The 27,389-nt window shown below is 36.6% G+C and overlaps 1 protein-coding gene across 1 annotated transcript in view; it reads left to right on the top strand.

The window, feature by feature from the left end:
* PARD3 (par-3 family cell polarity regulator) overlaps window positions 1-27,389 on the top strand; it is a 411,749-nt gene that overhangs the window by 149,914 nt on the left and 234,446 nt on the right. Inside the window, exon 5 of the mRNA XM_026843423.1 lies at window positions 4,553-4,684. Coding sequence (XP_026699224.1) covers window positions 4,553-4,684 — 132 coding nt within the window. The remainder of the gene's footprint in view (window positions 1-4,552; window positions 4,685-27,389) is intronic.

Here is a 27,389-nt window from a genome sequence, read left to right as displayed (position 1 = left end):
CACCCCCCCCAAAAAAAAATCCGAACAAAAATTTCCAGGAATTGTTTACTAGATCTTTAGAGAGCATGGATATATATGTATATTACTGCATTTATAAACAGATGTTTGCATCAGACTCTGTATGAAAGTTTTGTTAGTTACAGCTTTTAGCATCCTGTCTGAGAGTGACACCATACTGTTTAGAGTCTAACATAGACATGGTGGAGCATAAAGAGAAAGAAGAACAGCCTTTAGAGTGATACAACAACAGTAAATACACTTGCAGACATGCATTTGCCCAAACTCTGTCAAATGAAATTACAACTTTAAAAGATTAAACAAAGTCTCATCTCTCATCAGCTATCTCAGTCTGAGGCCATCACAAGCAATCAAACTGAAGCAAGCAAGAAGCCCTTCCCAAAGTGCACAGTGTACAGGAAAAAAGAATGGATAGCAAAAAAATGTCAGTGCCCAATATGGTCTCTCTTAGTGAAGATCCTAAATGAGAAGTGGGCAATTTGCTGTAGAAAGAAATAAACTGAATACTTGGTTTAAATTTTTGATCCTCTTTATAGAGAATTACGCTGAAGAGGTCTTCAGTCCGTTTTACTCCTGTTGTATTGCTACCTTGTATTCAAAAAAAACCCCACACCAAAATCTGGCACACTTTACATTAGCCATGCAGGAGGTCAAAACAAAGGGAAAAACCCAACTTCTTCACTATTTGTAAAATGGCCTAGTGGCAAATGAGATAACAGATGTGGAACTGTCACCATACCGTGTGGAGGATGTACTGGTTGGGTTAGTGATGCTGGGAAGTCTGTAGGGGCACAAATGTGGGTTAAAATCACAAGTGAGTTTATGCCCTGACAGCAAGCACTTGAAGTACACAGATAATGCTAATGCATTATTTGATCTACAAGCTGCAGAGTCTTTGATGAGGAGCTTGTTGTATATTGCAAATCATCTGAAATTAAAAGTACAGCAAAATTGCTTCATTTTTCCTGTCCCGTTTCACCCAGCCTTCCAGAAAAGCCCCACAGGGGCATCATGCTGAACTAAATCTTAAAGTGTTAGATTATGTGTCCTCATTAAAAATACTGCAAAACGCTGCTGTTAAGTGTAGTGGTAATATTGTGATTTGGCAGTTGTAGTGTTATATTGATCAATTTCCATTTCAAACATGATAAAGCTGACATGGCCCATGGTCCCTAAAGATGTTTGGGAAAGAAACTTTTTAAAAAAAAAAATTAGAGCATTTAATTGTAACTGATGATGTGTGTCCGTCCTGGTCCCAGGAGGGCTTACAGCTGCAGCTCCAGAAGAAATGACAATTCCCTGTGTGACCCTGATGGCTTCTGTACCATAAAATTTTTTCTTTATGGTATTAAAGTTAAAAGCGACATATACCTTTTCCAGTCAGATGTTGGGAGCATATGTTCTAGTGCTAGGTCATGCTCAATAGAAGTAAAGTTTTTCTGGGTTAACATTTGCATATTTTACAAAAAATCCAATATATATATTTTAAATAGCAAACAACATTGCAGTGGGTTCAGTAAATCCTAATCTCTAAGCTGCAGTGATGCATTTTTCACCTCCACCTCTACAGTTTATCACCACAGCTATCTTTGAATTAGATCTGGCAGTAGCAGTAGTGGAGATCCTTGCACAGATGGGGTTCCAGGTAGCCAGCAGCAACTTGCAGTTTTGTTGTGTAGCTGTCTGTGAGAAGGACTGCGTCCAGTAGTTTTAAAAGTGCTGGTGTCTCTGCCTCTGGTCTAGCTTAGTGCTTGCCCCAGCGCTGTCACTTGTGGGGTACAGGGATAGCTGTTTGCCAAAAAGCAATGACAAAGAAAGGACTGGAGGACTTGTCTGTGGCCTGTTGTTTTTCTAATGTTTCACTGTTTGGCTAAAACCAACAATGCTATGTGTAACTGCAGCACTGATAAGGTATTTTATTCCACTCTAATTAAATAGCGCTATTTTGAGCCTCTGAGCAGCACCGAGAAGCACAAGAATTTACAAGAAATTTTGTTGAAGAGATAGCTCTTTACCATTCCAGCTTTTACTTCTGCTGTCAGAAAAATTGCTGAGAGACTTTGATACCTTCTGTATAAAATGAACTGGTATAGGTCCTAGCAAGAGAAAGGCAATCTTCTACAGAAGTAAAACTCCTTGCACAATTCTTGGCTTTAGTATAGATGGACCAAACAACAGCCTAATTTAACTCTTTTAGCTTAGATAATTTCTCTTATATTGTGTGCTGTGGCGTTTCAGACTTTTTACATCATGAAGTTCTAGTATAAACTCTTAAGCAATAATTCTGTCCTGCATGATATAGATCAGAGACTTCGTGTTTGAATGATTGAAGAACAACACATCCTTTGATGAACTTTTTCTTCTTCTCTCTTGTTCTTGCAAAACACTCCTGTGCATGGGTAATGGGTGCTGTGTGGAGAAATTTTTATGTAGCGTGGATAAAAATGTCTTTTAAAAAAGTTTATACTGAACATTGTAAACATGAATCAATAAGAAATTGAATTATCTATAAAATATAGAAATACAGAAAACATTACATAGGAAGAAATTTCTATTCAGACTAGGTGGTGGTCTGTCAGCTAGTGAGCTATTAGATGACAATAACTCATGCACTGACTGTATGGGGCTTGTCTTTTGTTATTTCTTTGTCAGATTTTGATTTTGTTGTTATACCTTCCCACCACTTTGAACAAGAGAAAGTGTTGTTTTTGGCTTGTGGAAACTGTGCCACCTCTGTCACCAGAAAGAATTGAATAAGAGAAGCAACAGGAAAAAATCAATTTCTACACGCCGTTCCTTGGCTTTTATGGCTCTGCTAAGGGACAGTTATACAAAGCAGTGACTGACTTCTACTGTCTCTTTCTGAACAACAGATTGAGCAAGTTTCTAGTTTGCTGTGTGGTTAACCACACTGGAAAACTGGATCTTTTTTTTTTTTTTTAGTTGCTGAAAGATGCAAAGTTCTTATTTGTGGCAGAGTAAACTAATTTATGATGGTGATTTGTTAGGCTGGTTACTTGTGCAGACATTTTTACAAGGTTATCTTGTGCTGGTTGAATTCAAGCTTCAATGTCTTGAGATGGAAGATTTATACTACAATGTCTCTTTCATAAAAAGTTGTCATCAATTAAGAAAGCTTAACTTTGATATATCTGGGAAAAGACTGTTCTTGCACAGAAAGCTTTTGAAAACTGTGCTACCTACCGCAGTTACACTGAGACCTGAATTTCCTAGCAAAGTCTGTCATATATTTACAAGAAATAAGTTGTGAAGGACAGTTATAAGGGAATGGATGCTAAAGTCCATATTTTAGAATAGTAGAATAATACTGTGCCAGGCTAAAGAAATATCAGTACAGTAAATAGGGAAAAGATATGCTGATAAATGAAGTATTAATTTAGAAAGGGTCAAAAATCAGCTGCAGGCTGTAAATAAAAACAAAATAGTTTTTAGCTGCAAACTGGTGTTTGTTTATTTTTTTAGAGATTTTCAAGATTCCTAAAAGCAGTACTATTGCAAAATACGTAGGGCTACAATCCTATTTTAAAAATAGATACGCTCTAAATTATCTGCTTTGGCATGAAGATAGACAAACAATGGCTGGAAGAAACTCTGTTTCTGAAGGAAGGATACTTATAGTAACCATCTTCTGAAAAGCTAAGCAGAATTTCAGTTCCACATATTATTTCAGTTGGAGAGAACCAGCCTACATAAGTTATCAGTCATTCATTGACTGGGCTAAGGGTAGCTCCCATCATTAAGGATTTGCCTCTGTGTTTTTATTAGCTTTTAGTAATCAGACTGGGTAAGGACTAATCATCTTTAGAAGCTGAAGAATTTGTACAGCTTGTGGGAAAGATGTCGACAAACTCATCAATTAAAAAGAAAAAAATATCTTTTTTATCAGTCTCAGTGGTATAAATGTATCTTCATCAGCACAATCTCCATCTGCTGCTGTTTTACAAATGTGACTGTGTTTGTATACCTTCAGGCAAACCAAGCAAAACATTATTATGTGGAATAACAAATCTAAGTTTTGAACTCTGTAGCATGCCATTCTGATCTAAAAGACAGTACCTGGAGCAGTGAGATTAGCTTTGACTGTAAAACTGATACCATACAGAGACTTCGGATAATTATATAGTGGCCTTAGCTGTCACTGGATGGACTGTTGTGTGGTATACTTGTTTTTAGGGAGAATAAAGCTAAGGAGCATGGTGCTCTGAAAGCCTACTGTGTATGTACTTGAGAAGTTTGCACTAGAGGTTTGATGTTGGAACAGAGTAGTAGTGAAGCAGAAGTGGGTGCAAGAGCTACAAATCCACTGAAGGCTTTAGTTGGGCTTCACTGGTGTTAAGGAAGGGGACCTCTTGCAATTGAATGGCTGGGCAGTCGTGTTGTCCTTGGGTCTAGCCAGACCTGCGTTCTCCTTTGTCAAGTCTTCCTTTTGTATTCATTTAGTAACCAGCTGCATTGTTAATGTGCAAGGACTGGTTGTTTTTTATAAGACACTTTTTTGTTTCTTTTAAACTAGAAAGATGAAAACTACAGAAGCCTACCACGAGATACTAGTAGCTGGTCTAACCAGTTTCAGAGAGACAATGCTCGTTCATCGTTAAGTGCCAGTCATCCCATGGTGGACAAGTGGCTGGAGAGGCAAGAACAGGTAATATATATGTGTGTATATATATTACTTTATCAATCTAATCTTTATGCTACTCCAGGCTATTACAAAGAAGTGTATTCTGATGTGATATAGGCTCTCTAACCATGATAGAAGCACCAGCAGTACGCTGACTAAATTTGTATGGGTTTCCTTCTGCTTCCAGAAAAACTGCATTAAGATTGAAATTGACAGCTGCAAATTATTTCATTTTGGAGTCATAAACACATTTATATAGTATGTGGAACACTGCTGTTCTTCACAACTGATACACACAGGGTTATTTTAACTAGAGAGTATTATTTTGATAACCATTTTGCTGTTGAAATCTAATAATATTACTACAGAATAGCCCAATGTGGGTCAGTTTTGGCACTGCATGTTTAAATGCTTGTTATTCTTAACATTGTAAAATATATTAATTATAAATTCAAAGACAGTGTTATTGTATTTATTTAGTGTACATTTATACTGCTTTTGACCTTAGGGTTTTTTTGATACACCAAGTAATTTCAACTTGGCTTTTTTTATTAATAAGCTGGTAGTCATAGACATTTAAAAATCTGAAATTAAAAATATCTAGCAGTCACTGTATTTATTTGTATGTGTCTGAAATTTTCCAAGAAGTATCTTCAAATGTATAAAGAAAATGCATCTTTACTATGGACACTGGAAATATAACAGGACGCCCATATGTTGAATAGTGCATGTGTAGGATTATTACCTCATTTTTCTTCTTTATACAATGTGACATGAAAAAATTGAGCTTTTGCATTGAACATAAATGTACGAATTTTGTATTTTACAACAATAGGGCATAAAACAAGAATTTGCTTTATACAGAGGAGTTTCAAAAATGAAATTTGCCATTTGACACAGGCCAAACTTCTTGTGAATGCCTTGTGAATGGTTTATAGTTCAATACTGGGCTGGTGTCCTGGGACTGGTCTCCTTCACCCACAAATCCCATACAAATATTTGAAGTCCAGCATTGCCAAATTCTAGGACATTCTGAACATTCTTTATTCAAGCCCATTTTTAGTTAAAAAGGAGCTTAAGTAATATCACAGACTATAAATCCTAAAAAAAAAACCCTGAGCGTGAGCTAATAGCTATTTTTGTATTTTGTAATTAGTTACAGATTCATTTACAATTACATGTTATGAAAAAAAACTTTGGTCCTTGTATATTTTCCTCTGCACATTTAATAATAGTGGTAGTTCCATTACTATTTTCCTCTCGAAAGATGTAGAGTTAGTGCAGATGATTTTAGCTGCTATCCTCGTATCTGCCTGTGTTGAAATGGAAAGTTGGTACCCAGATTTGAAGGTATCTCCTGTGATGGTTCTGCTTGTTTGATGTTTTCAAGGCATATGTTCATGCGTCATTAGATTTTCACCATAGTTAAACTGTTGTTCTAGCAAAAAGAAGTTGGATTAGGAATCTTAGTAGTCATCATCATTTAATATGTTGGGTACATCAGTATTTGAATATATGATGTTTTGTATTAATTCTTGTGCTGATTTTGGTCTCTGAACAGCTTAACTAGTTTAATTTATTCACCAATTAGGTAAGTAATTGGGCACAAGTGGTAGCCTGGAAGCATATTTGTTACCTGAGTTACCTGGTTGAAGTCTGAAGTTGCAAATATTATGCTTCTTCTGAGCAAGTTTTCTGCTTTTTGTTTTTGTTTGTTTATGCTGGTGGGTTTTTCTGAGAGAGAGAAGGTTCTTCTATGAATGTGTTAATGAATCTGTGTGTACCTGGAAGACCAGGATCCTTTCTTATCAGCAGGAAAAATTAATTAGCCTGAAACCTGTGTAACAGTGTGTGCACAGGAGAAGAAAGCCAGTAGTGAGCGTGGGATGCAAGCAGAGCTCTGCAGAGAGAGGGAGGGAAGAGCCTGGCAGGGATGAAGTAGCTGCAGATACACATACTCTTCCACTCTCTTTTGGGTCTTAAACGCTTAATATCTTTTTTGGTATCCTCTGTGGGCTTTTTGTTTTCCACTGGTTAAGCCTTTCACTTCTGTGAAGAAAATACTCAGGTGACGAGATTGCTGTTTGACATAATCAATTAATTTAGCAACTTCCAGTCCTGATCCTGTGTGCTTGACAGAGCTGTGGAGGGTTTGGAGCAGTCTGCACACCCTGCCAGTGTGTGTATGAAAAGTAGCAGATAGCAAGTCTGGCATCTAGGGTAAGGCAGTGACGGTGCCAAGACACCTCTAGGGCAGAACCCATTACAGATACCAGAGTTAATAATAGTCATGGTCTAACCTGCCTTTATGGCTCTTTATAGAAAATAGTAGTAAACACTGGATTCATTTTACAGACTCCAGAGGCTTGCAGTTGGATGAAGGCATGAATTGAGTTACTTCTCTCAAAGCTTGCCTCATCTCATCCTTTTGAATACAAGGCAAAAAAACCCTCCAGGATTGTCTTTGTCAGCTTCTAATGTACATGAACATTTGCTGGAATTGTGCTTTGAGAAGTGAAAGTATGATGTGCCAAAGAAGTGCAATTATTTTTCTGTGGACAAAACCTCATTTCCTATAAACAGAACTATGGAGCAAACTGTAATTCTGCAGCATCACAGCCTGTTCTGCAGATGAAATTGCAAGACACCTCGTTCTTTGGAAATCATTATAGGCTGCTGTAGCAGGGACTTAAGAAGAGCTCAGAATTGGATATGTTCAGGTAGTTGTTACAGAAATAGTTCTGTAAATTTACCTAGGTTTTAGTGCCTAAAAATGGAGAAATGCATGAAGCCCATCAAAATTCCTGGAAATAATCGCTTTTGCTCCTATCTATTGTGCCTTACTACAGCTCTGCTAAATTACAGTGATATATCAGAGAAATTGAAAAGATTAATTCTGCTTTCTGAGTCCTTTAAGGTATTCTCATTGTATATGCTGGTTAGCTGTATCTGCCTAAGGATTGTTCCCAGTTAATACCAGAGCCCTCTGGTTGTCCACAGGGCAAGTGATCTGTGTATTTCTCAGAAAGTTGGGTATTTCTCAGGCCCATGAACTAAGTTATGTGAAACTTTGTACCAAAGAATCATTTCACCACTATAAAGCCAAAAATCCAAATACAATTTCAAAATACAGTTAGAAGATTAAGGATTGAATTTTTTCCTCTTTCACTCAATTATTTCATTAATTCTCTCCTACACATTGTCAAGTACTAGGCACAAAATTTGCAATCTTTAATTCTGAAATAGCTTAAAAAAAGAAAAAGGTGGCTTTTGTTCTTCACCTTGCCCTCCACAGCACTTTCCCCCCCCTGTCCCCAGCAACCAAACTTTTGAGGAATAGTTGAAAAATCTTATTTCCTCTGAAACGTATTCATATATATGGTAATGTCACTTTTATTTGAGAAATCTTTTTTCCTTCAGTTCACCTCAAGACTTGCTCAGACCCTGATCAAATCTGGACTCATGCTGTTTCATACCATGGAGACATGAAAAGGGAATGCATGAAAGAGTTAAACTTTTCACCAGTTTCTTAAGTTTAAATACACAGAAAGCTTCTCTCAGGTGGTCATTTTAGTTTCATTAGCCAAATATTGGAACTGGCAGCAATGAAGACATCTTGAACTGAAATAGTATATATTCTTTGCTCTGCTGGTGAGGCCTGTTTGTCAGAAGGTTTAGGATCACCTGGCTGGGCTGTGTGCTGGGAAGGGTGAGAGAGCAGCAGGAGAGGGAAATCCTGCAGCGTCCCTGCCTAATTTTGAAGTGGTTGATCAGATTCGCACATACAATGAAACTGGTTCAATTAAAACTATATGTAAATCTATATAATTATGCGTATTTGTATTTGGTATATAATCTGTATTTGTCATTGCATGAATGCAAGATAGGAAATGGAGTAAAATTTCATGGTTATTACTGAAGAACAGATCTGGTTCCTACAATCCCAGTAGCTTTCTAGGATCCAGCAAAAGCCAGAGATTAAAGCAACTCAAATGTATTCTGAAATAGGAAGAGAAGTTGATTACTACTTCTGTCTTCTTGAGCAGAAATGTTCTGTATGGAACACTTCCCGTAAGTTATTCTTGTTCATGACATCTGTCTGTAGTAATTTGTAAAGTTTCTCTGGTTCCTTTTTCAACAATATCAGACATGCAAGTAGCATATGGTCTTGTATCTCCAGCTGTAGAGTACCTGTCTTCAGCTTGTATTTTCAGCAAAATAAGGGCTGCTTTTAATATGAATGAATATACTCTCTTGAAACATTTGCATGCTCTAAATTAGTGCGTTTCAGCGCTGTCAATTGAAAAAAAATAATCAGAGCTTCAGAGGTAGGTTGGTGAATTTAAACCACTAGTTTTCTGTGGATTCTCATGCTCCAGTTTACCAATGTTGTCAAATTTTTCATTTAACAACAAAAACCTGCTTCTATTTTATGCCTTAACCTAAGAAGACTAGAAGGCAGAAATGCAGCTCATTTGTTTAATTCTGAATGTTTGATAGTGGTATAGCTAATGTATATATTTTTATTTTCAGTAGTCTATCTCTTTTGTGTTTCTCCTTGCCAACAGGTGTATTTGGGCTTTTTTTTTTCTAGGTTTTATTATGACTAACTACAGTGGAAAGGTCTGCAACTTCTGTGTTTCATGGCCTAGAGATGGGGAGGCTCAGGGAGGGGAGGCTCTTATCTCAAACTCCTCACATGTAGAGGTTGACACTGCAGTTAAATTTATTGTCATTAGTAGGGAGTTGTGCTTTAAGATTTGGAAAAAGGATTAACTAGGCTTTAGTTGGAGGTATCATTTTAAACTGGTCATCCATTACTCTGTACAATACTAAGATAGAATCTCATTGCTTTCCTCTGTCTCTGAGTACATGTACTTCATAATTTGTCTCTTGTGATAACAACCTTAATGAACATAGAACCATGACAGCGTATAAATTATGAAATGCAAAGATGGTTTTAAAGCTTGTCATATTCCTTGTAAAGGATTTCTGTTACTCAAGGCAGAGATGTATGTATGTTTGAAGCTCTAGGCCTAATGCAGAGGCCTATCTCTTTTTTGGGAGTTCTTCAGTGGTTGGTCCCGTATGAAAGGTGGGGTGTGTATGGGTGTAGCCAGGAGGGTCTCCAGGGTTTGTGAAAGCAGGAAGGACTACTCTGACGCTGATCAGGGGAGGAAAAAGTGTTAACAGTTAGTGAACAAGGCCATGGCTCATGTGCTTTTCTTGTTTCTGCAGGTAGAGATATGGGACATAGCTAAGAAAGGCATGGCTTGGCATCTGACTTAGTATTAAATCATTTGCCATAGCTGTAAGTATGGGCAGGTAGAAGAAGTGACTATGTTGGTAGAGGATTCGCTTAAGGTTGATGCTTGTCAAGGAGCTGACTGGAAGACCTCAAGATGCCCCTGAAAGAGTTTAGACTCCCCAGTCCCATATACACTTGCAAATTCAGCTTCTTTTGTTACCTGAGGGGGGTTCTTGGCTATGTGATCACACTGGCTTCCACCTGATCGGGTTGTCAACACCCCAAGTGCTGCAGCAATTGTTTCTTCTTCCTTTTGTACTGTGAAGAAGGTGAAAAGCTTGATTTGGCCCAAGAATATTTTTTCCATGCTGCTGGTAATTAGGTATTGACTGCTCCCTTTATTTCTTGATCTTGAAAAAATGTTAACTCCTTCAGGTCAGGAACTCAAATGCTCAGATGAAATACAAGGTATAAAGTGCTGGCTTGACCTTCCACTCAGCAGGAAGAGGGGAAGTTGTATCTAAGGAAGGGCAGTGGTTGCATCTGACTCTGAAACAGCCAAATGTCCTGTCTGGCTGCCAGAAGAACATGCTGGCACCTTGGAGCCATTACTAAACACAAGTGTGATAATATTAGTCTTTTTTTTTTCCTTCTTCTTTGACTAATCATACTTATGGAATATTTTTGTGTATATAATATGGTCAAAATTATTACATCATGACTTCCCATAAGAGTAGTGATATTGGGGTATCACTGATCTGTATGTAGCCACAAGTAAGTGATTATTCTGTAGACTTGTTTCAGTGTTTTCCCTGAGTTGCATTTATTAGTATTATATTAGAAAAATACTATGCAAAGTGAGCTCCAAAATGAGAAACCTGTATTTAGGTGTTTATAACATGAGTATCTACATAAAAATATCCAAACTCCTGTTGTGTAGAGTCTAGATTCTGCATCAAGTTGAGGCATGTGTGAGCTCAGCTGGGTTGCTTCCAGGCTGGACCCTGCCAAGCTGCTTGCAGCAGCTGAGGCTCTGGTAGTGGTTAGGTGCCCAGTTCCCACAGACATCTTGATCTGGGAGACTTGTTGGAGCTGGTTCTGTATTATATGTCAGAATGGTTTAAAAGGGGCATGGGTGTGATGGGTATGTAAGTTCTCTATTTCTGTACTTACGATATCTGCTTTTAAGGTTAAATTTTTACCACATTTTTCTGTAGTGAGAATCAGAATCATAGGCCTTGTTTAAATCTGAATTTGGACCTAACTGGCTTCACATCCAGATTTCTAAATCTAAACATAATTTCTGTATTTAAAAGCCATTTGACTTCAGGTCCTAACTTCATCTATTTCTGATTTTTATGTAGACTCTAATTCTTAGCCCCTAGAAGAGTTGTCATGTCTTCTGAATTCAGAAGAATGTCTGTATTCTTCTGTATAAATCTTTGATATGAATATACTAATAAATGTGTTTATTAAATATTCTCTAAACATTTGTGTACAATCACAGAAACAGAGAGTAAGTCCTAAAGAGACTTATCTTTATGCTGCATACATCAGTATGTACAGAGACAGAACCAAATTTCAAACTGCAGTATTACTTCTAAGAAAATATGAACATGGAATTTAGAAGTCTGTGCAATTTTATGCAAAATGGACATTTGTGGACATGACCTTAATTGTATATTTTGGGAAGAGATGATTCTTCTTATTCTTCTTGGAGTCATGAATGGATTTGAAGTTGTTTTTCACTGCTGAGGGTTTCAGTTTACATGAGGTAGGAGGTTGGAATAAACAGCTTTATTGCTTGGGGACAGCTGTAGTGGTGATGCTTTTATAAACAATGTTCATGCTGGCATCTATCTTGTTCTCCTTTGAAAAATAATCTGTCATTTCATACTGTGTATTAAATAGGTGAGACAGTTTGGGGGCTAAAGTCTACTTTCAGTTATATGCTGCTGTGTACATATGAATTCAGTGGCAGAATGTAGATCTATATGTGTGCACTATTAAAAAAAACCCAAACAAAATCAACAAAAAAACACCCCCAAACCAAAACTAGAAAAGGCAATTTTACAAAAATACTCATAGGTTTTAATTATTATAGAAATACAAGCATTGTGTTCAGGTGTATATCCTCACACTGAAACACTCTCACTGTCATAGATGTGTGTACACATACCCATAAGTAGGCAGATGGACTGTGCTGAAATTTAAGGAATCATACAATAGCCCAGACTGGAAGAGACTTGGTCATCTGGTCCAACCTTCTGTGGGAAAGAGAACCTAGATGAGACGACCTAGCACTCTGTCCAATCCTATCTTGAAAACCCCTAGTGGTGGGGACTCTACCACATCCATGGGGTGGTTGTGCCAGTGATTGATTGTTCTTATTATAAAAACAACAATTCTGTCTTATATCAAGATGTAAACTCTTCTGTTGCAACTTGTACCTGTAGCCCCTTCTCCATGTGGCTCCTTATGAAGTGAGAGCCTCTTTCTTATTTGTAGCCACCCTTTAAGTACTGGAAAACTGTGGTGAGGCCCCCCTTGAGCTTTCTTTTCTCCAGGGAGAAAAGAATGAACTCCTCCAGTCTTTCCTTGCAGGGCAGACCTACTATGTTCAGCAAAATCTTTCTGAAGAGTGTTGGCACATGAAGGGCATTTTCAGACTTGCTAGTAACCATACGCTGTTGTTTTCCTGCCATTTTGGACCAAACTATTTAAATAATCCTGTTGGTCTGGTAGTTAATGGTAATAAAGTTATGATACCAGGGGTATAAGTAATACTCTTTGAAATTACATAGAGGTGCTGTAAGGAGCTTTAAGTAAATTATTGCTGTTAGTTTTCTGACTATTTTTAAAATATTTTGCAGAACAGTATTGTCTCTGGCTTTTTTGACTGCTGTCTGTCCAGGGTAGCAGGTCAGATAAGGACATCTGAAAATCTCTTACTAGGCCTGGAAAAGTGTTTCATCTAAAGGATGTCTCAGGTCTTCCTTTTCTTCTTTTAAGAACTTGTTTTATTTCCTCATGCTGTGAAAGAGGTTTATCTGCTCATATGTTTACTTTTTAGTCCAAGCGTATATAATGTATTCCAACTAGTTGTTTATAATAGAAATGCTCTCGCTATTTTCATAATGTGCTTGTTGCTGCTACCACGCTGTGTCCTCAGAAGCCCTGGTGGGAATGTGGTGTGTGTTAGTACCGCGCAGCCCTGCTCATGGTGCCTCAGCCTCCCTGCGTGGGCTCTGCGCAGCCCTGCCTGTGTGGGCAAGAGCATGGGGGCAAGGTGGTGGCCCCGTGACGGCAGCACGAGCAATACTGAGCAGGAGCTGCAATTACAGCGTGCCAGAGTAATGCAGAAGTGAAGTACATTAGTAAAATTAAAAATTGTCCTTATTCCCTCGGTGGGTAATACAGTTAATGAAAATAGATCTAACCAAATTAAGATAATTTATTTCATTAGTTTACAGCACTGTAAAACTTTTCAGGGCAGTAGAGCCCTTCCATACAAACCTGAAATAGATGCAGTTCCACTATTCACTTCAAAGACCACAAAGGTTAAAAGTTTTAAGTATATTAAAGCAATTCTGTTAATTGTGTCTATAGAGGATTCTCCCTTGCCCTTGGTAAAGTATTCTTAATTTAAAATTCACATTATGCTCGTTCTGCATTCTAGCCTTTTAACCAAAGCGTAAATATCTAAGTGATTACTTGTATCTTTGAGGCTTAAAAAGAAATTCTGCTTTTTTTTTTTTTTCCCCCTGAAGGTGGTACTGGTAGTTCAAGGTATTCATATTTTACCTTTTTTCCTTTCTGTTTTATGTTGTTCTCATTTCCTGTGCCCTACCTTTCTCTTCTTCCTGTGTATCTGTTTTGTGGTTTACAATACAGGTTTGTAGAGGAAAGCAACCCATTCTTTGGAAAGAAAGAGGTGCCATCTCTATACCCTATCTCTCCCCAAATCCCTTCTCTGTTTTATTTTCTGGAGTCTTGATGTTGTCCTTTTTTATGTTCTATCAGAAAAACATTACTGAACAACGCAAATACTCTTTTTTTAATTTTTTTTTTTATTTTTCCTTTCAAATTATAAGAAAACCCAAGACTGATAATTTGCTTGGTTTTGTTGCTAAGCCAAGCTTTTATAATTCTGCATTAGAAGTCAGTCTAGACTTAGTTTAAGCTTCACATTAACTTAATTTTCAGCTAACTTAATTTGCATTGTAGAATTTGCTTGACTTGAAATGGAAAAATAAATGCCTTTTTTTTTTTTAAAGTCTGATTTTCTTCCTGGTGCGATTTTTCTTCTAAATGGCTTATGCTATTTATTTTAATTTATTTATATTATTTATATTTATACTATATTATTTATATTATTAATTTGTAGTGGAAATTGTTGTCCTTCCTGCAGTAAAATAGAACAGCTTACCTGGACAGGAACACAGACATGAAGGCTCTTCACTTCTCATTGTAGTTTTTAGGTGACATTCAGGTAAATCACTGCTGAGTCATGCAAGTCAGTTAATTCCAAACAGAACAGAAATAAAGTCAGAGTGGTTATTTTGGGCAAGGGATAAAGGTTACACCTGAGTGGGAAACTTCTCTTTATCTAATTTATTCAATAATAACAGGATAATTTTTATACTTTTTTCTTTCTGTGAATTATTAATTATGAGGAAGATGCTTTCAGAAAAGGGCCAAGTTTGTCCTTTCTGTTGTGGAAGTAATAGTTAATTTATCTTCCATTGATGGGAATAGGAAAGGTGCTTATTCTCTGAAATCCTGTGTGGACAGGTCATTTTAATGACATGGTTGCACTTTGCTGTAAAGAGGAATGGTACTGTGTAACTTAGAGTTAATAATTGAGTTATGTGGAAGTAATTTGTCTGGGCTTTTGTTTTATTTTGGGTTTTAAATTTAATCTCAATTTTATTGCTTAAGTATGAGCATTTAATTATTGAATGTAGTACTCTGGCTGTATTAAGTGGTTATTGTAATTTATAGGATACTTTGAGATATGTCATGATTCCTCATGAATCGACACAGTAAGATTTAGTGAGTGCAGCAACTGAGTGTATGGGATTTCATAATATGACCTAGTTGATGCAATATACTGTAAGATTTGAATTTATTTCATAACTGGACCAAAAAAAAAAAGAAAAAAAAGATAATAGACCAGCCTTGCCAATCCATTTTACTGACTGATTTGAAAATAATTCCATTTTAAAATTACCTTGAAGTACTTGGAGTTGCATATGAAATGGTCAACCTAGATAGTTTCCACAGCTGGGGAGGGGAGCAAGCTGGAAGAATAGGAATTTGCTTGGTCAGGAAACCAGGATGTCCAAAAAAGTAATTTCCATCTATATATGTCTGTTGCAGACCAGAAGAAGTAACAATCACATTCTTCCTTTTTTTTTTTTTTTTAAAATTATTTGATCTGATTTAATAAATAATCAAAAGTGTTTTCATAAGACCCAACAGCTAACTGCCTTGTGGCACTGATAAGGGTTTTTGCTGAATCCCTGTGCTAAAGAAACAAAACTGATTTGTAACTGATGCAGTTCCTCCAGTTGAGGGAGGTTTGATGCTTGGGATACACAGTGTTTAAGCAAATGCAGGACAACTGGTGTTTCCATGAAGAAGTAATCTATTGGAAACATGTGAAGCAAGCGACACTATCAATACTACCGAATTAAAGATTTTCTGTAATATGTTGCTGTCAAGATTTTACTTTTGAAATAAATACCACTTTTAAGTTTTGATCTCTTGCATGTGATATTTTGAGAATTAAAATTGTTGTCCACATTCCATATTAAGGTATCACTTACTTTCATGCCAGCTGCATATGATTACTTCATTTGGACTGAAATTTTTTATGCTGCTTTTACAGCCCAGAGATGACTATGAATTTGAGCAAAATCAGTTGGCTATTATTATTGTAGCACATTTTCCATTTAAAATACTGTTTTCACAGTTTAAAAATTAGAGCAGTATACAATATACAACTATTTCCAAAATGAAAATAAAAAAAAATGAAATTATTCTTTAGGCTCTATAATGCAAACATTTTTACAGGCTGTGGAGTAAACACATGAGGAGCAAGGTATCCAGGATGAGCAAAACCTCTGGTCCTCTTAGTATTTCTTCAGAATACAAGGCAGGAAGCCAGTGTTCAATCTCTTTGTATCAAAGCTAATTTCCTCTTCCTTTTGGATACCCTCATTTGTCTTCAAAAATCTTTACTTCCCTAATGTGTAGGAATTCATGATTGCTTATAATTTCAACACATTTATCCAAAGCACAGAGTAAATTAAATGTCCCAGAAGAAAGCGGTCATATCTGTGAGCATCTCTATTTAAAATTATTAAAAGTTACATTGAGTATTCCATCATACCATTTTTATTTATCTTGATTTTCTAGGCAATAATTGTTAACAAAGCACAGATTTCATAAAACAAGCCCATCAGTATTTCTTCCTTGTAGTTACACTTTATCACTATAAATAGCTTTCTCTTCATGAAGACTCTTTTAACTCATCCTCTCATCAGAACTGATGGATTTTTTGTGTGATTTGAAGGTCAGTAAAATTGGTCTCTGTGCAAAAGAAGCACCTTATAATATTATACTTCAGTAGGATAGTGTGTACCACAGCATTCTTGGTAGGTGAAATTAATGGGGCTCAAGGATTCTGACATTTTTTCCCTAAATTGACAGATGACTTAATGAAAAGCTGCAGTTTGCGTAGGAGGCACTTCAGCTCCATACTGGTATGTCAGGGGATAGCAGAAAAACTGGGATGTAGGCTGGAAAAAGTGTAGAAAAAACCCCAAACAAATTATTATATCTGAATCTATGTGAACCCATATTCGCAACACAGTTCCCTGATGACTTTTTTTGTTTTACAGCTACTTGTATTTGATACACTTTGTGCAGGTAAATATAAAAGGGAGGCACAGTTGAAAAGGAGTTGTGCCCTCCCCTGGTGGACCCTGGGGGTCTGAGCACGCTGGTGTCAGGCGTGCTTTGACTTGTCTTACTTGAAAGTCAAACCTCAGAAACCTTGGGTGAATTCAGAGCAGTGCCTGCGTCTGCAGCATGCAGCCAAGACTCTGTTTTGGGATGGTGGGAGTCATTTTGAAACCGCCTCTGGGGCTGCTTCGGCAGGGCAGGTGGCAGCTGCTGGAGCTCTCCTGGCTTGCGCTGGGTGGAAGCTGATGGTTGTCCAGGTGAGAAATGATACCTTGCTGGGTCATCGAGTTTGGAGACTCTACAAAAGACAAAAATTTAATTGATTCATGACAGTATATCTTTGTTTGCCAGTTAGCGTACAGCAAACTTTCTTGTAATTTTTATAGTTCAGCATTCTTCCTCCTCATCCATAGATACGTTAGAGTCAAGTGGAAGTACATTTCTGTTCTAGTTTATATACTAGAAATACAGAATACTTCATTAACCTCACTTTTAGGAGCAGTATGTTAAAGTTGCTGTCATTTGATGACAGACACTCGAACATTCATATATGTGTGTATCTATACATTTAAATGTATCCATACATAACTTGTAAAACTTGCTTTATGACAGATGTTTTTCTTATAACTGTTTTTAAATACATTCATGTTGTGGAGTTCAGTCACCTTCCTGATACTATGATTATCCTGATAAACGTACTAATTGCTTTAGAGGAGAAAGTGCCCAGTGTAAACTTCTTGCATACTGAAAGAAGTAGTAAAGAAATGTAATTTTCTTTTATTTGAAATTGACATTGTTTTTTAACACAAAAAAAGCAGTAATCTTTATGGTTATATATCTACAGCTAGCCTGCAGTTATGGTGATGGCATAAAATGCTGGGTTTGTTCAATCATGTGTAGCAGTATCAATTCGTTTAACAATCTGGTAAATTAGTCTTAACTAATGCATTTTAAATGAACTACTAATAATTATTCATTTCAAGTTCTGATTTTAAGATGATCTTTTGTGAAAGACTGAACTTCAAGTTTATAGGCACTACACATCAGTTTCTCAATTTTCAAATCCTGGATTATTTTTCTTTCCCTGTTCAGACCAATGGTCTGAACTGAGATAGCTTTTAGGTAATTGTGGTGATTGAAATCAAGGAGACCCTAAATAAAATTGAAGGTCAGCAAAGCTATTAGCATGGTAAAGTTTAACAGTGCAGAATCTGGGAAGCACAGTCTTGCTTTCATTCAGAGTGAGAAGCTTGTATATAATTTCAAGAAGGAATGTTTCAGAAATTCTCAGTCCTGTAGTATTATAAATCTGTAAATGAATTCTGCAAGTCACCTCTCTTATCTCCTTTACAGTTAACTTTTTTTTTTTTCCTGAAGACATTAATTTCACAGTGTTGGATAGTTTAATTTTCTTCCCTTCTTTTTTAGTAGACTGGCAGTGCAGATATCACTGTCTCTGACACGCCATTTTTTCTCTGTACAATACGGTGTATTTTGTGGCTCTAGTGCAGCAGTAGACTGGCCCAGAAATCACAATCTGGGATTATTGTCTTTGTGTATCCTCAAGGAGTAATATTTTAAAGTCACTGCATCTGTTGGTACTTAAGAGCATGATTTCTACTTTTTATTTTTGCCAGTTTTTACCATCTGTGTGTCTGTCTTTTGGCTCCTTGATTTAATTTTTCAGTTTAATTTCTCAGTTGCACTGGGATTTCTTTCTCTTTCTCACACATGCTCTTTTTGACTCATCCATGAACTTATATTAAAAAAAAAAACCAAAAAAACCCCGACATTATTTACAGCAGTTGCATAGTAAAACTCTTGGCCTTCACAATTTGGATTTTTTTTAATGATATCTTTTTATCAAATCTCTTCTAGTAAATGCTTGCCATTTTTGGAAGTGAAATAACTTTTATTAGACTTTAAGTTTTAAAAAATTAGTTTGGATTAAACTGAAGCATTTTGGCGGGAAAAGCTAGCTTGGTCACATTAAACACATTCTAGTCTTTCATACTCATTTAGTTTTTAATGCCCAAGAGGGAACAATTTTCTTGAGAAATCTGTGTTATAATCATAAACAGACATAATTCAGTAATTTTCTCATGAAACATTGGCTGAAGTTTTGGCAGTAACGATTTGAAACTCACACAGACAGGAACATTTTTGTTTAAATTCCAAGAAAAATACTAATGAAATTTATTAAAACAGAAACAAAATATACATACAGTGTGTTACAGACTGTTTTCAATAAAAAGGATTTATCTTCATCAACTGAATGTCTCATGAATTCAGGCATGTTCTAGCATTTCAGGAATGTCCTGATAGTTCTTGAGTCATTTTCTCTGCTTATCATGAGAAGTTTTTTACAAAAAATTACATTATGTAAATAAGTTTTTAATGTATGAGGGTAACTGTGTAGCACATCTATCAAATATTTTGCTTCTGTATGTGTTTGTGAATACTGAAAAGTCAACTGCTGCTCTGATCTTTTCCTTGACATATGTATTTTGCTTCTCACTTAAAATATAATACGTTCCTTAAGGTCGAATTTAATGGCTTTTTAAAAACCAAGATGATTTATTTTTAGCCTCTTTCAAATATTTTGCAACTGCGGATTTTAAAGTTTATTTTTACCTTCTGGTGTACTTGATTGCTCATAGTTGATTTTCAAACCAGAATATGGGCCTGCTTCCTTTGTGATCCTTTTAATTTTTTTTTCCCCCCTGGTTTCTAATTAATATTTTGCATAGTGGTGCACAAAACAATAAGTAAGAGTTACATTAAAATACCATCACTAGCAGGTAGGAACATGTTCCCTCTGGAATACGTGTTTCCTATAATCTATAGTACCCTTCCTGTTTGTGTGGGCTGCTTTGAATTATTTTTCTTAACAATGCTGTAGACAGCCAAAAGAAGTACTCTGTTCACTTGAGAAAGCATTTTCTGAAAGGAAGCATTGCTGTGGAATTAGTAATCTTCTCTTCTGTCTACATATGCATATAGTTTTTCTTAAATGCACCCTGTAACCTTTTTTTACTGTGTTACAAAACCGGGAGAGCATGGTGGTTTTTCATGAAGTGATTTGAGCTTTCGTTCCCACTCGATTCCTGTTGTGTTTTGCTGAAAACTTCTTGTTTTGGAGGAAGAGGAGTGTTAGTGTCTTATTTTAAATTCTCAGTTGTTGTTAAAAAAACTTAGTGAGGTTTTCCTAATACAGATTCAAACAGACACTATTTGAGTGGCACTGGGAATGATCTAAGCTCCATTTTTTAAAATCTTTCTAAAATATTTCAAAATTTTCCAAAATTGTCCCAGGTTCTAAGGACTTTATTACTTCCAGGTTTAACTTCCTGATTTACTGACAAATATTCTGTTCCTGTAAGTAAAGAGGAAAGCTGAGTGAGCAAACCAGCATTTTCCAGTGTGAGATGTGCGCTTCGTTACAACACTGTAATAACATCCATGCAGGAATGGAATTCATTTAGAGTTGATAACATGTAATCAAGAGACCATTTGTTTTCCCATGACTCGAATCTTTAAAGTTGGGAGTATAAATTAAGAATATATTTTCAGTTGAAGTATAAATTAAGAGTAAAAAGTAGGATGCTTTCAGTACTACTGTTTGTTGTCCATGGGCTACTTAGAAAGTGCCCGTGAAAATAATTCTCTGCTATGTTGTTTTCTTGCCTTCCACATGGAAAGCAAGTTGTTCTCATATTCTCATGAGATGGAGCTGTAATAGCATGTGAGCAGAAGCGTGCATGTGTTGGTCTTTCTATAGTGTCTGTTTACTTTGGGCTAAGAGAATTCAAGCAGTGTTACGAGAAGGGGGTTCAAAGTGCAATGATGAGAGCAACCCATCTGTTTCCAGCAGCATCCCCTCTGAACTGGAGCTTTGCTCCTACCTTGAATCTGACTAAGTCTAAGGATAACCCATATTTGAATGCCAGACACTCAGTTGTCCTTTACTATATATTTTAAAAGGCTTGTGGGAAGCTAGATGTAAACTTTCATGTTGGATAGTTTCCCAGCTGACTGCTACATTGAATTCACTGAGAATAGTAAAGGCTGGTTCAATTCATTTCCATCCCTTGTATCTCAGTCATTTTCTGCAACGATGCAGAAGGATTGATTACCATAGCAACAGTGTTTTAGCTTGTACTACTGTGAATGTGGTTAATGATAATAGAATTATCTAGTAATTTTAAATCCTGTTACATTATTAGGTCATCTGAACCATCCTTTCGCTATGTATTGAGCTATTCCCTGTAGCCTATCTTGTAGTTCTTTGTCCATGCTGCTTTTACATGTATTGAGCAGTGGGGATTCTGCTTCTTCCCTTGGGAGACTTTCACAATCTGATGTATCACTCCATTAAGGATTGTCTTCTGATATTTAGCCTCATTTCACCTACTTTCTCCCAGCTACATGGATTTGTACCCCATGGAAGTTCTGTTCTGATCTTTTCTATCCAGCATTTGCAATTAATCCTTCTTCTTTACCTTCATCAGAACATAACAGCTTAGTATTTGGGCATTTCAGGATTTTCTTACAGGAAAAAGCAGGTTTCTAAACCGTCATCTCTTCTTCTTCTTGACTATCTCATTTTGATAGGAAAGTGACTAGTACTCAAATACTATTTAGATGACCCGAACTGCAGAGACAGAGCTTCCAACTTTCCAGTGCTTAAATATGTTTGATTCAGCATATGCACCACTAGATTGCTGGTTCTTATGCATGCATCTGATGTCTATAGTAGTGTATGGTGAGTGGGAAGATGTAGTTTTCTTTCTCATAAAGCTCGAGAGGTATTCCTTAACCCTTGCCACAAATCAGCAGAAGTAATCTCTCAGTCTGCTCCTCTTCTATGCCCAGTCTAATGGAGATGGGCATAGATATCTCTGCTATCCTCCACATATACAGGTTGCACACTTTTTCCTCTCTTGTGGTTTACCATGTTTCTAAATCCTTTCTACCTACATTGTTTTTCTACCATGAAGAGAAATAATTTCCAGTCATGTCCAAATAGACATAGAAGTGGAAATGCAGTTGTCCTGCTTTACTTCAGGCATTGCACAGTCTGTACTACATGTAGGCTGTCTAGAGCAGGAATTGATTTAAAACCAGCAAAATAAAGTACATTTCTATCTAGCAAGGCCATGGGTTACCTGAAGATATGTTACATCATTGTCATAGTCTGTGGCTGTTTTCTCAAAAGTTGTTGTGGATTTGGTAAATAAGAATTCTTTCCAGTAATCTCTTGTTCTCACTGCTACTTATGCTTTTTGACTAATTTTCTTCATTAATATTTGATGTCATACAGTTGCTCATTTCTTTTGTTTTTATTAATCTACAATATAAATAAGTACATATTACATTAATATTCATCCATACTACACCAAGAGGGCAGAAGTCTGGGAATTGCCATTTGAAATTACTTTTAGAAATAAATTTGATGGAAAAAAAAAAGATGATGAAGTATGTTAAGTATATTCTAAAGTATATATTGAGATATATTAAATCTACCTCGGTACTATCATTGACTAATTCTTTAACTTGTGGTGATTTTTGCCAGGATTTTTTTGAGAGGTAGTGCAACTTTTTCCAAGATCCTTCCCTTTTAGGTTTAGACTAGATTGCATTTCTCAGAATGCATTATCTTACATTTATTTAAGTTTCAGTTTCCTCAGTCACCAAGCTTCTCAGTCCACCAGTGTGATATATATATCTGTAAAGTCTCACAAAGCTCATTGATCATGTTTTAAAAGATTGTTTTAAACCTGTTGTATTTCACTGGCAAATTTCATCACTATTTTTAACTTGCTCTTCTAGATTATTAATTTTTTAGGTAATGTTATCTTGCCGTCAGTCCCTTAGGAATGTATTAGCTGTTTTAAAGATCATTTTAATATTCTTTTGTTTCTGTGAGTGTATACACTCCTTTTTTTCTGTTCTTTATTGCCTTCAACCTGGTTGTATGTAGAGAAAGACATGTGTTTCATTAATTTTAAGGATTCCTCTTGCCTACACTGTCTAGAATACATGTGTGCAAGATATTTCTTCTAAGTTGTGTTCCTTCAGGTTTTATTTTAATGAAATCAAACTGCAAAAAGGTTATAATTATTAATATTAAGGAGCTATTATGAGCCTGAAAGTAGCTGAGGATAGACCACGAAAAAAAAAAGATCAGGGAACCATCTGATTTTAGTTAATGGAAATTCACAGGTTTTAAACTCATCTGTTTGTTTCTCCCCATATTTTCTCCAAATCATATTCTGTGAGAACACCATGGGCTTTATTAATTTCAGTGAGAAACTACAGCCTTTGTCACAGAATTTTCTATTTTTCTGTTTTTAAACTGGCCTTGCCTTTATACTGAATCGGTTCTTAATTATAAGATATAGTGACCTTTATCTTATTTCAAAGGTTCATTCTCTAGTCTCTTCAAAATTAGTGTTCTGTGATGATAAAGCAGATATTTTTTCCTCTGTCCCATTGAGTCAGGAGTATTGGTATGCCAGTATTGTCCTTTCTCCAGTTTTCTGGCATTTGAGGAAGTACAAAATACACTTCAGTCCTAATGACATCAGACCTAACTTGCCAAGGATAAGTGAAAAACATGTTGGCAAAATACTCAAGTTCTCTATTGTTGTGGCTCTTGTACTGTGTTCTGAAATAGCCATAGCTGGCCATAACAAGATGCTAGAATAGCCCAGCTAGTTAGTCAGAAATTTGGTATATCTTCTGTGTGCCCAAAGAACCTGCCCAGGGATGAAGTAGAAGAAACACTCAGTGCAGTTTGATTTCTGAAGTTGTTTCTTACCGAAACCCCAACATTTACTTGTTCTTCAGGTTTCTTCAAGCTTTCGTTTTATAGTTTGAAGAAAAAAAAACTTCAGAATGGTAGGGTAATAGTGCTTGCTTTCCCCTGGTTCCCTAAAAGTATTTTTTTTCCAGTTTCAGAGAATAAGTATGGGGAGTTGAGGCAAAATAAACATTTCTTCAAGGAGGCCTTACACTGGACTATCTTCATTGACTGGCTAGTTTAGGATTCTAATGTGAATTATGGGAAAATCATAACAAGTTCCTGTACATTTTGAAAGCTTCAACTTGGCTTTAGCTAGTTTATAACTGATTAAGTGGCAACTAAGAAAACCTTATGTCAAAACTGAAGTGTTTAAATGTTGATACATGTTTTTCTGGTTCCTTATCAAATCTTTGATCCCAAAAATGCTATTGTGAACCTTAGAATAGTGTTTATGTAGACATCTATGTATAAAGTGCCATAACTTCTTGATGAAGAGAAGAACTTGGGCACATGCCTCTCTAATGTGTATATGACTTCTATGCTTTCACCTTTTTTTTGGGGGTGGGATGGATGAAGATTTATTCAACCACAAAATGTGTGTGTTTTTTTCCTTTTGTTTGTGTATCTCAGCTGTTAATGAACACAGGAAATAACACTTAAAAGCATTGTTGTGCCTGTCTTAATTTAGTCTTCTCTAAGGAAGATGGTGGAATTTGAGTAATTTGTATGAAGTTGTTTAGGTAACTACTTATGTGGTGACAAATTAAGTTCTGCTGTAGATCAGAAACTGGCAGGGAGAAAAACAAATTACAGAAAATAGGTCAGCAGTATACAAGGGCAAGAGGGATTTATTCCTGGAAAGCATGCTCGTTTTGAAAGAGGGGGAGTGCTGAGATGGCAACTTTAGTCAACAAGATGCAATTATTTAGATTAGATGAAAATCGGTGGAATTTTGAAGCAGGCGATAGAAGAGGGATGAGATTGGACATAGAGCAGTGCAAGTTACTGCATGTGTAAATGGGTGCCTTGAACTGTATGTGAAACTGCAGATGAACAGTAGGTATCCTTTCAAACAACAGTGAGGCCACAGTATTAGAGACATTTTAAGTCATCTCTAATGCTGAAAGACGCAGTCTTGGCCATGCTTTGCTTTCTCCCTTGTGCCTCCCTAAGCTTTTATGAGACTGTTAATTAGACTGAACTGGACCGGCCTGGGAAATGTAACCAATTAAAGTTGTTATTAAACGTTAATTTTAATTTAGATCATTTGTGTAATGATACAAATACTTGAATAAGCAGAAAGGAGAAGGTGGACAGAGGGATCCAGTGATGAACGTAGCCTTCTGGGAGGGGAAAAGATGGGACTGCCTCTTTCAACCAATCACATCTGTGGTTTGTGCTGGCCTTGCAGGATAATGAAACTCCAGGCTGAGGTGTTACTATGGGCAACACAGTGGAAATACAGTTGCTTGGAAATACAATAATTGTTTGGAAATACTGCACCTCCATCATGTGCTGAATTCAGTCCCTATTGCTCTGACTGCTTTGGCAAAAAAGGAAGGAAAAGAATCACAAATGGAAATTAGGTCTCTGAAAAGAAGTTTTAAAAAATTAATTATATTGAGAAGCCTTCTACCTCTTCTGGTGCAACAAATGGCACTAAATGAGTTATTTCTTGAAGTGCATTCCTGCTTGTATAACTTGCAGTTAATTTTTAGAGTGCTTTTGGAGCTGTGGTTCTAGCACTTGAATGATGTCCTACACTTTGTTCCTTGGTACATTCTAGGCAAAGAGGTATTCTTTGCTGGTCCCCGGATAGCTTAGTGAGGTGGTGGTGGTGATGCAGTTTAACTGTTGATCATGTTTCATCATGTGTCATGTGAGAGTTTTGCGTGTCAGTGAGCAGTGTGCACGTACTCATGTGGGCTTGGGACAAAGTGCTCTGAGGGACGGGTGCTTTCCTCAGCCTTTCCCCAGCCACCAGCCTCCCAAGGTATTGGGACCTGTAGTGCTGTCTGCTGCCCTGGATGCGAAATGACTTACTGTCTGGGTCTAGATGTTTTTTATGTTTTCAGAAATTTGCTTAGTGCAGTTTTATTTTTAAAGTGTCATTTTATCTTCCGTCCTTCTTGGTTGAGTTCAGGAGTGCATCTGAGTATTTTACGTTTTTCTGAAAGTAAGCCTCTGTCTATCTCAGAGAGATCACCCAAAACTGAAATCATCTAAAGCTGGAGATGAAAAATATGGAAAGAAATCTTTCTGTGCCTCAGTTTCCTCAAATAAAGAAAGAATTTGGAGAATAACTTTTAATCTTCTTCCTGAGGGTGCAGTGAAGCTAACATCATTATTGTCCACGAAGCGCTTTTGCCTACTGTGCTGGAGGGCACTACAGAAGTACTGAGTACTATTTATTTTAAATTTGATTTAATGCTTTTGATTAAAAAATTAATAAAATTGTCATAGACCAGATTGTAACCCTGTAGGCACTTGGAATGGAGCATTTGTAAATGAAGCATTTACTGAGAAGTTTGAAATTGTTTTTCATGTTGACTTCAGCAAAACAAATTGAGCAAAGAACAATGAAAAATGCTATAGTATTTTCTGTTATTAAAATGGTGGATTTGTTTGGTGCCTAAGGTAAAATCCATGTTGTGCAAAAGACGAAAAAAGAAAATGTTATGGCATAACAGGGAAATTCAATTGAAGCAATTTTAGTGGAGTTTCTCAGTGAAGGATGAGGTGAAAAGCAAAAAGTGGCATGCAATTGCAATTTGATGAAAGAGAAGTAAAAGATAAAACTGCAAAATCATAAAATCTTATTACTCAAACTTTGCACAGAAGCAAGAGCAGTCTTGGGTGCCTCGTGCCTCTGCAGTGAGGCCGAGTGCCTCACATTGCAGTTGTGGTGCCAGGGCTCCCTTGTGGTTCTTCCTCCCCTGGGACTTGGGGCCAGGACCTTGCCTGGTTTTGTTCTTTTAGGGGAGGAAGAGCAGAAATGGGAAGAACTGACTTTAAGCTATGCAAGTTAGGGACCCCTCAGCTTGAGTGTGTTTGTCCATCTATGTGGTGTGTAACACAGAAGACCTTTAAAGCAGATATGTAGGTATTTTTTCTTTGCAGCAGTAGGAATTTAAATCCAAAAAGTGCTGTACGTTAGCAAATCCAAACAAATGAGAACCAAAGATAAATCACTGACTAAATGAGAGGAAACCCATGTACTTCTATTTAGGCAAGATGATAAAATAGTATAATTATGTTTCGTTAGTTCTTTGGGTGAAATTAATGGGGTGATTTTTAGTGCAACAAAACCAAAACCTCTGAGAGTTTTGTCTCCTGAGTGAGATGAAATTCAAAGTTAAAGAATACATGCTAACTTTAAACTCACACCAACATAGGGACTTTTACCTTACTGGAAAACAGATATTTTAATTAAATTTTTAAAAGCCAAATCTTCAATAAGCTTTCTGATGTCATCTCTAAACATTCCTGAGCCATGCCGAGAAAAATATCCAGAACTGAATTTTCTTATTAAGGTGCCCATGTGAGTAAATGATGTTTTGTGTGACGGAGAACAGAGCACTATACTTTTAGCTTGCTTCTAAATTGACTCTTCGATTCAGAACTCGAGGGATGAAGCTAGTGCAGTCCTCATGTGCCGATACAGATCTGCAAATCAAGCAACAAGGGACTATTTCAGATTA

The sequence above is a fragment of the Athene cunicularia genome, assembly GCF_003259725.1.
Source record: "Athene cunicularia isolate RWA chromosome 2 unlocalized genomic scaffold, athCun1 chr2_part1, whole genome shotgun sequence".
Taxonomy (NCBI): Eukaryota; Metazoa; Chordata; class Aves; order Strigiformes; family Strigidae; genus Athene; species Athene cunicularia.
Note: the sequence above shows the minus strand (reverse complement) of the source record. Positions and strands in the feature narration are given on the sequence as shown.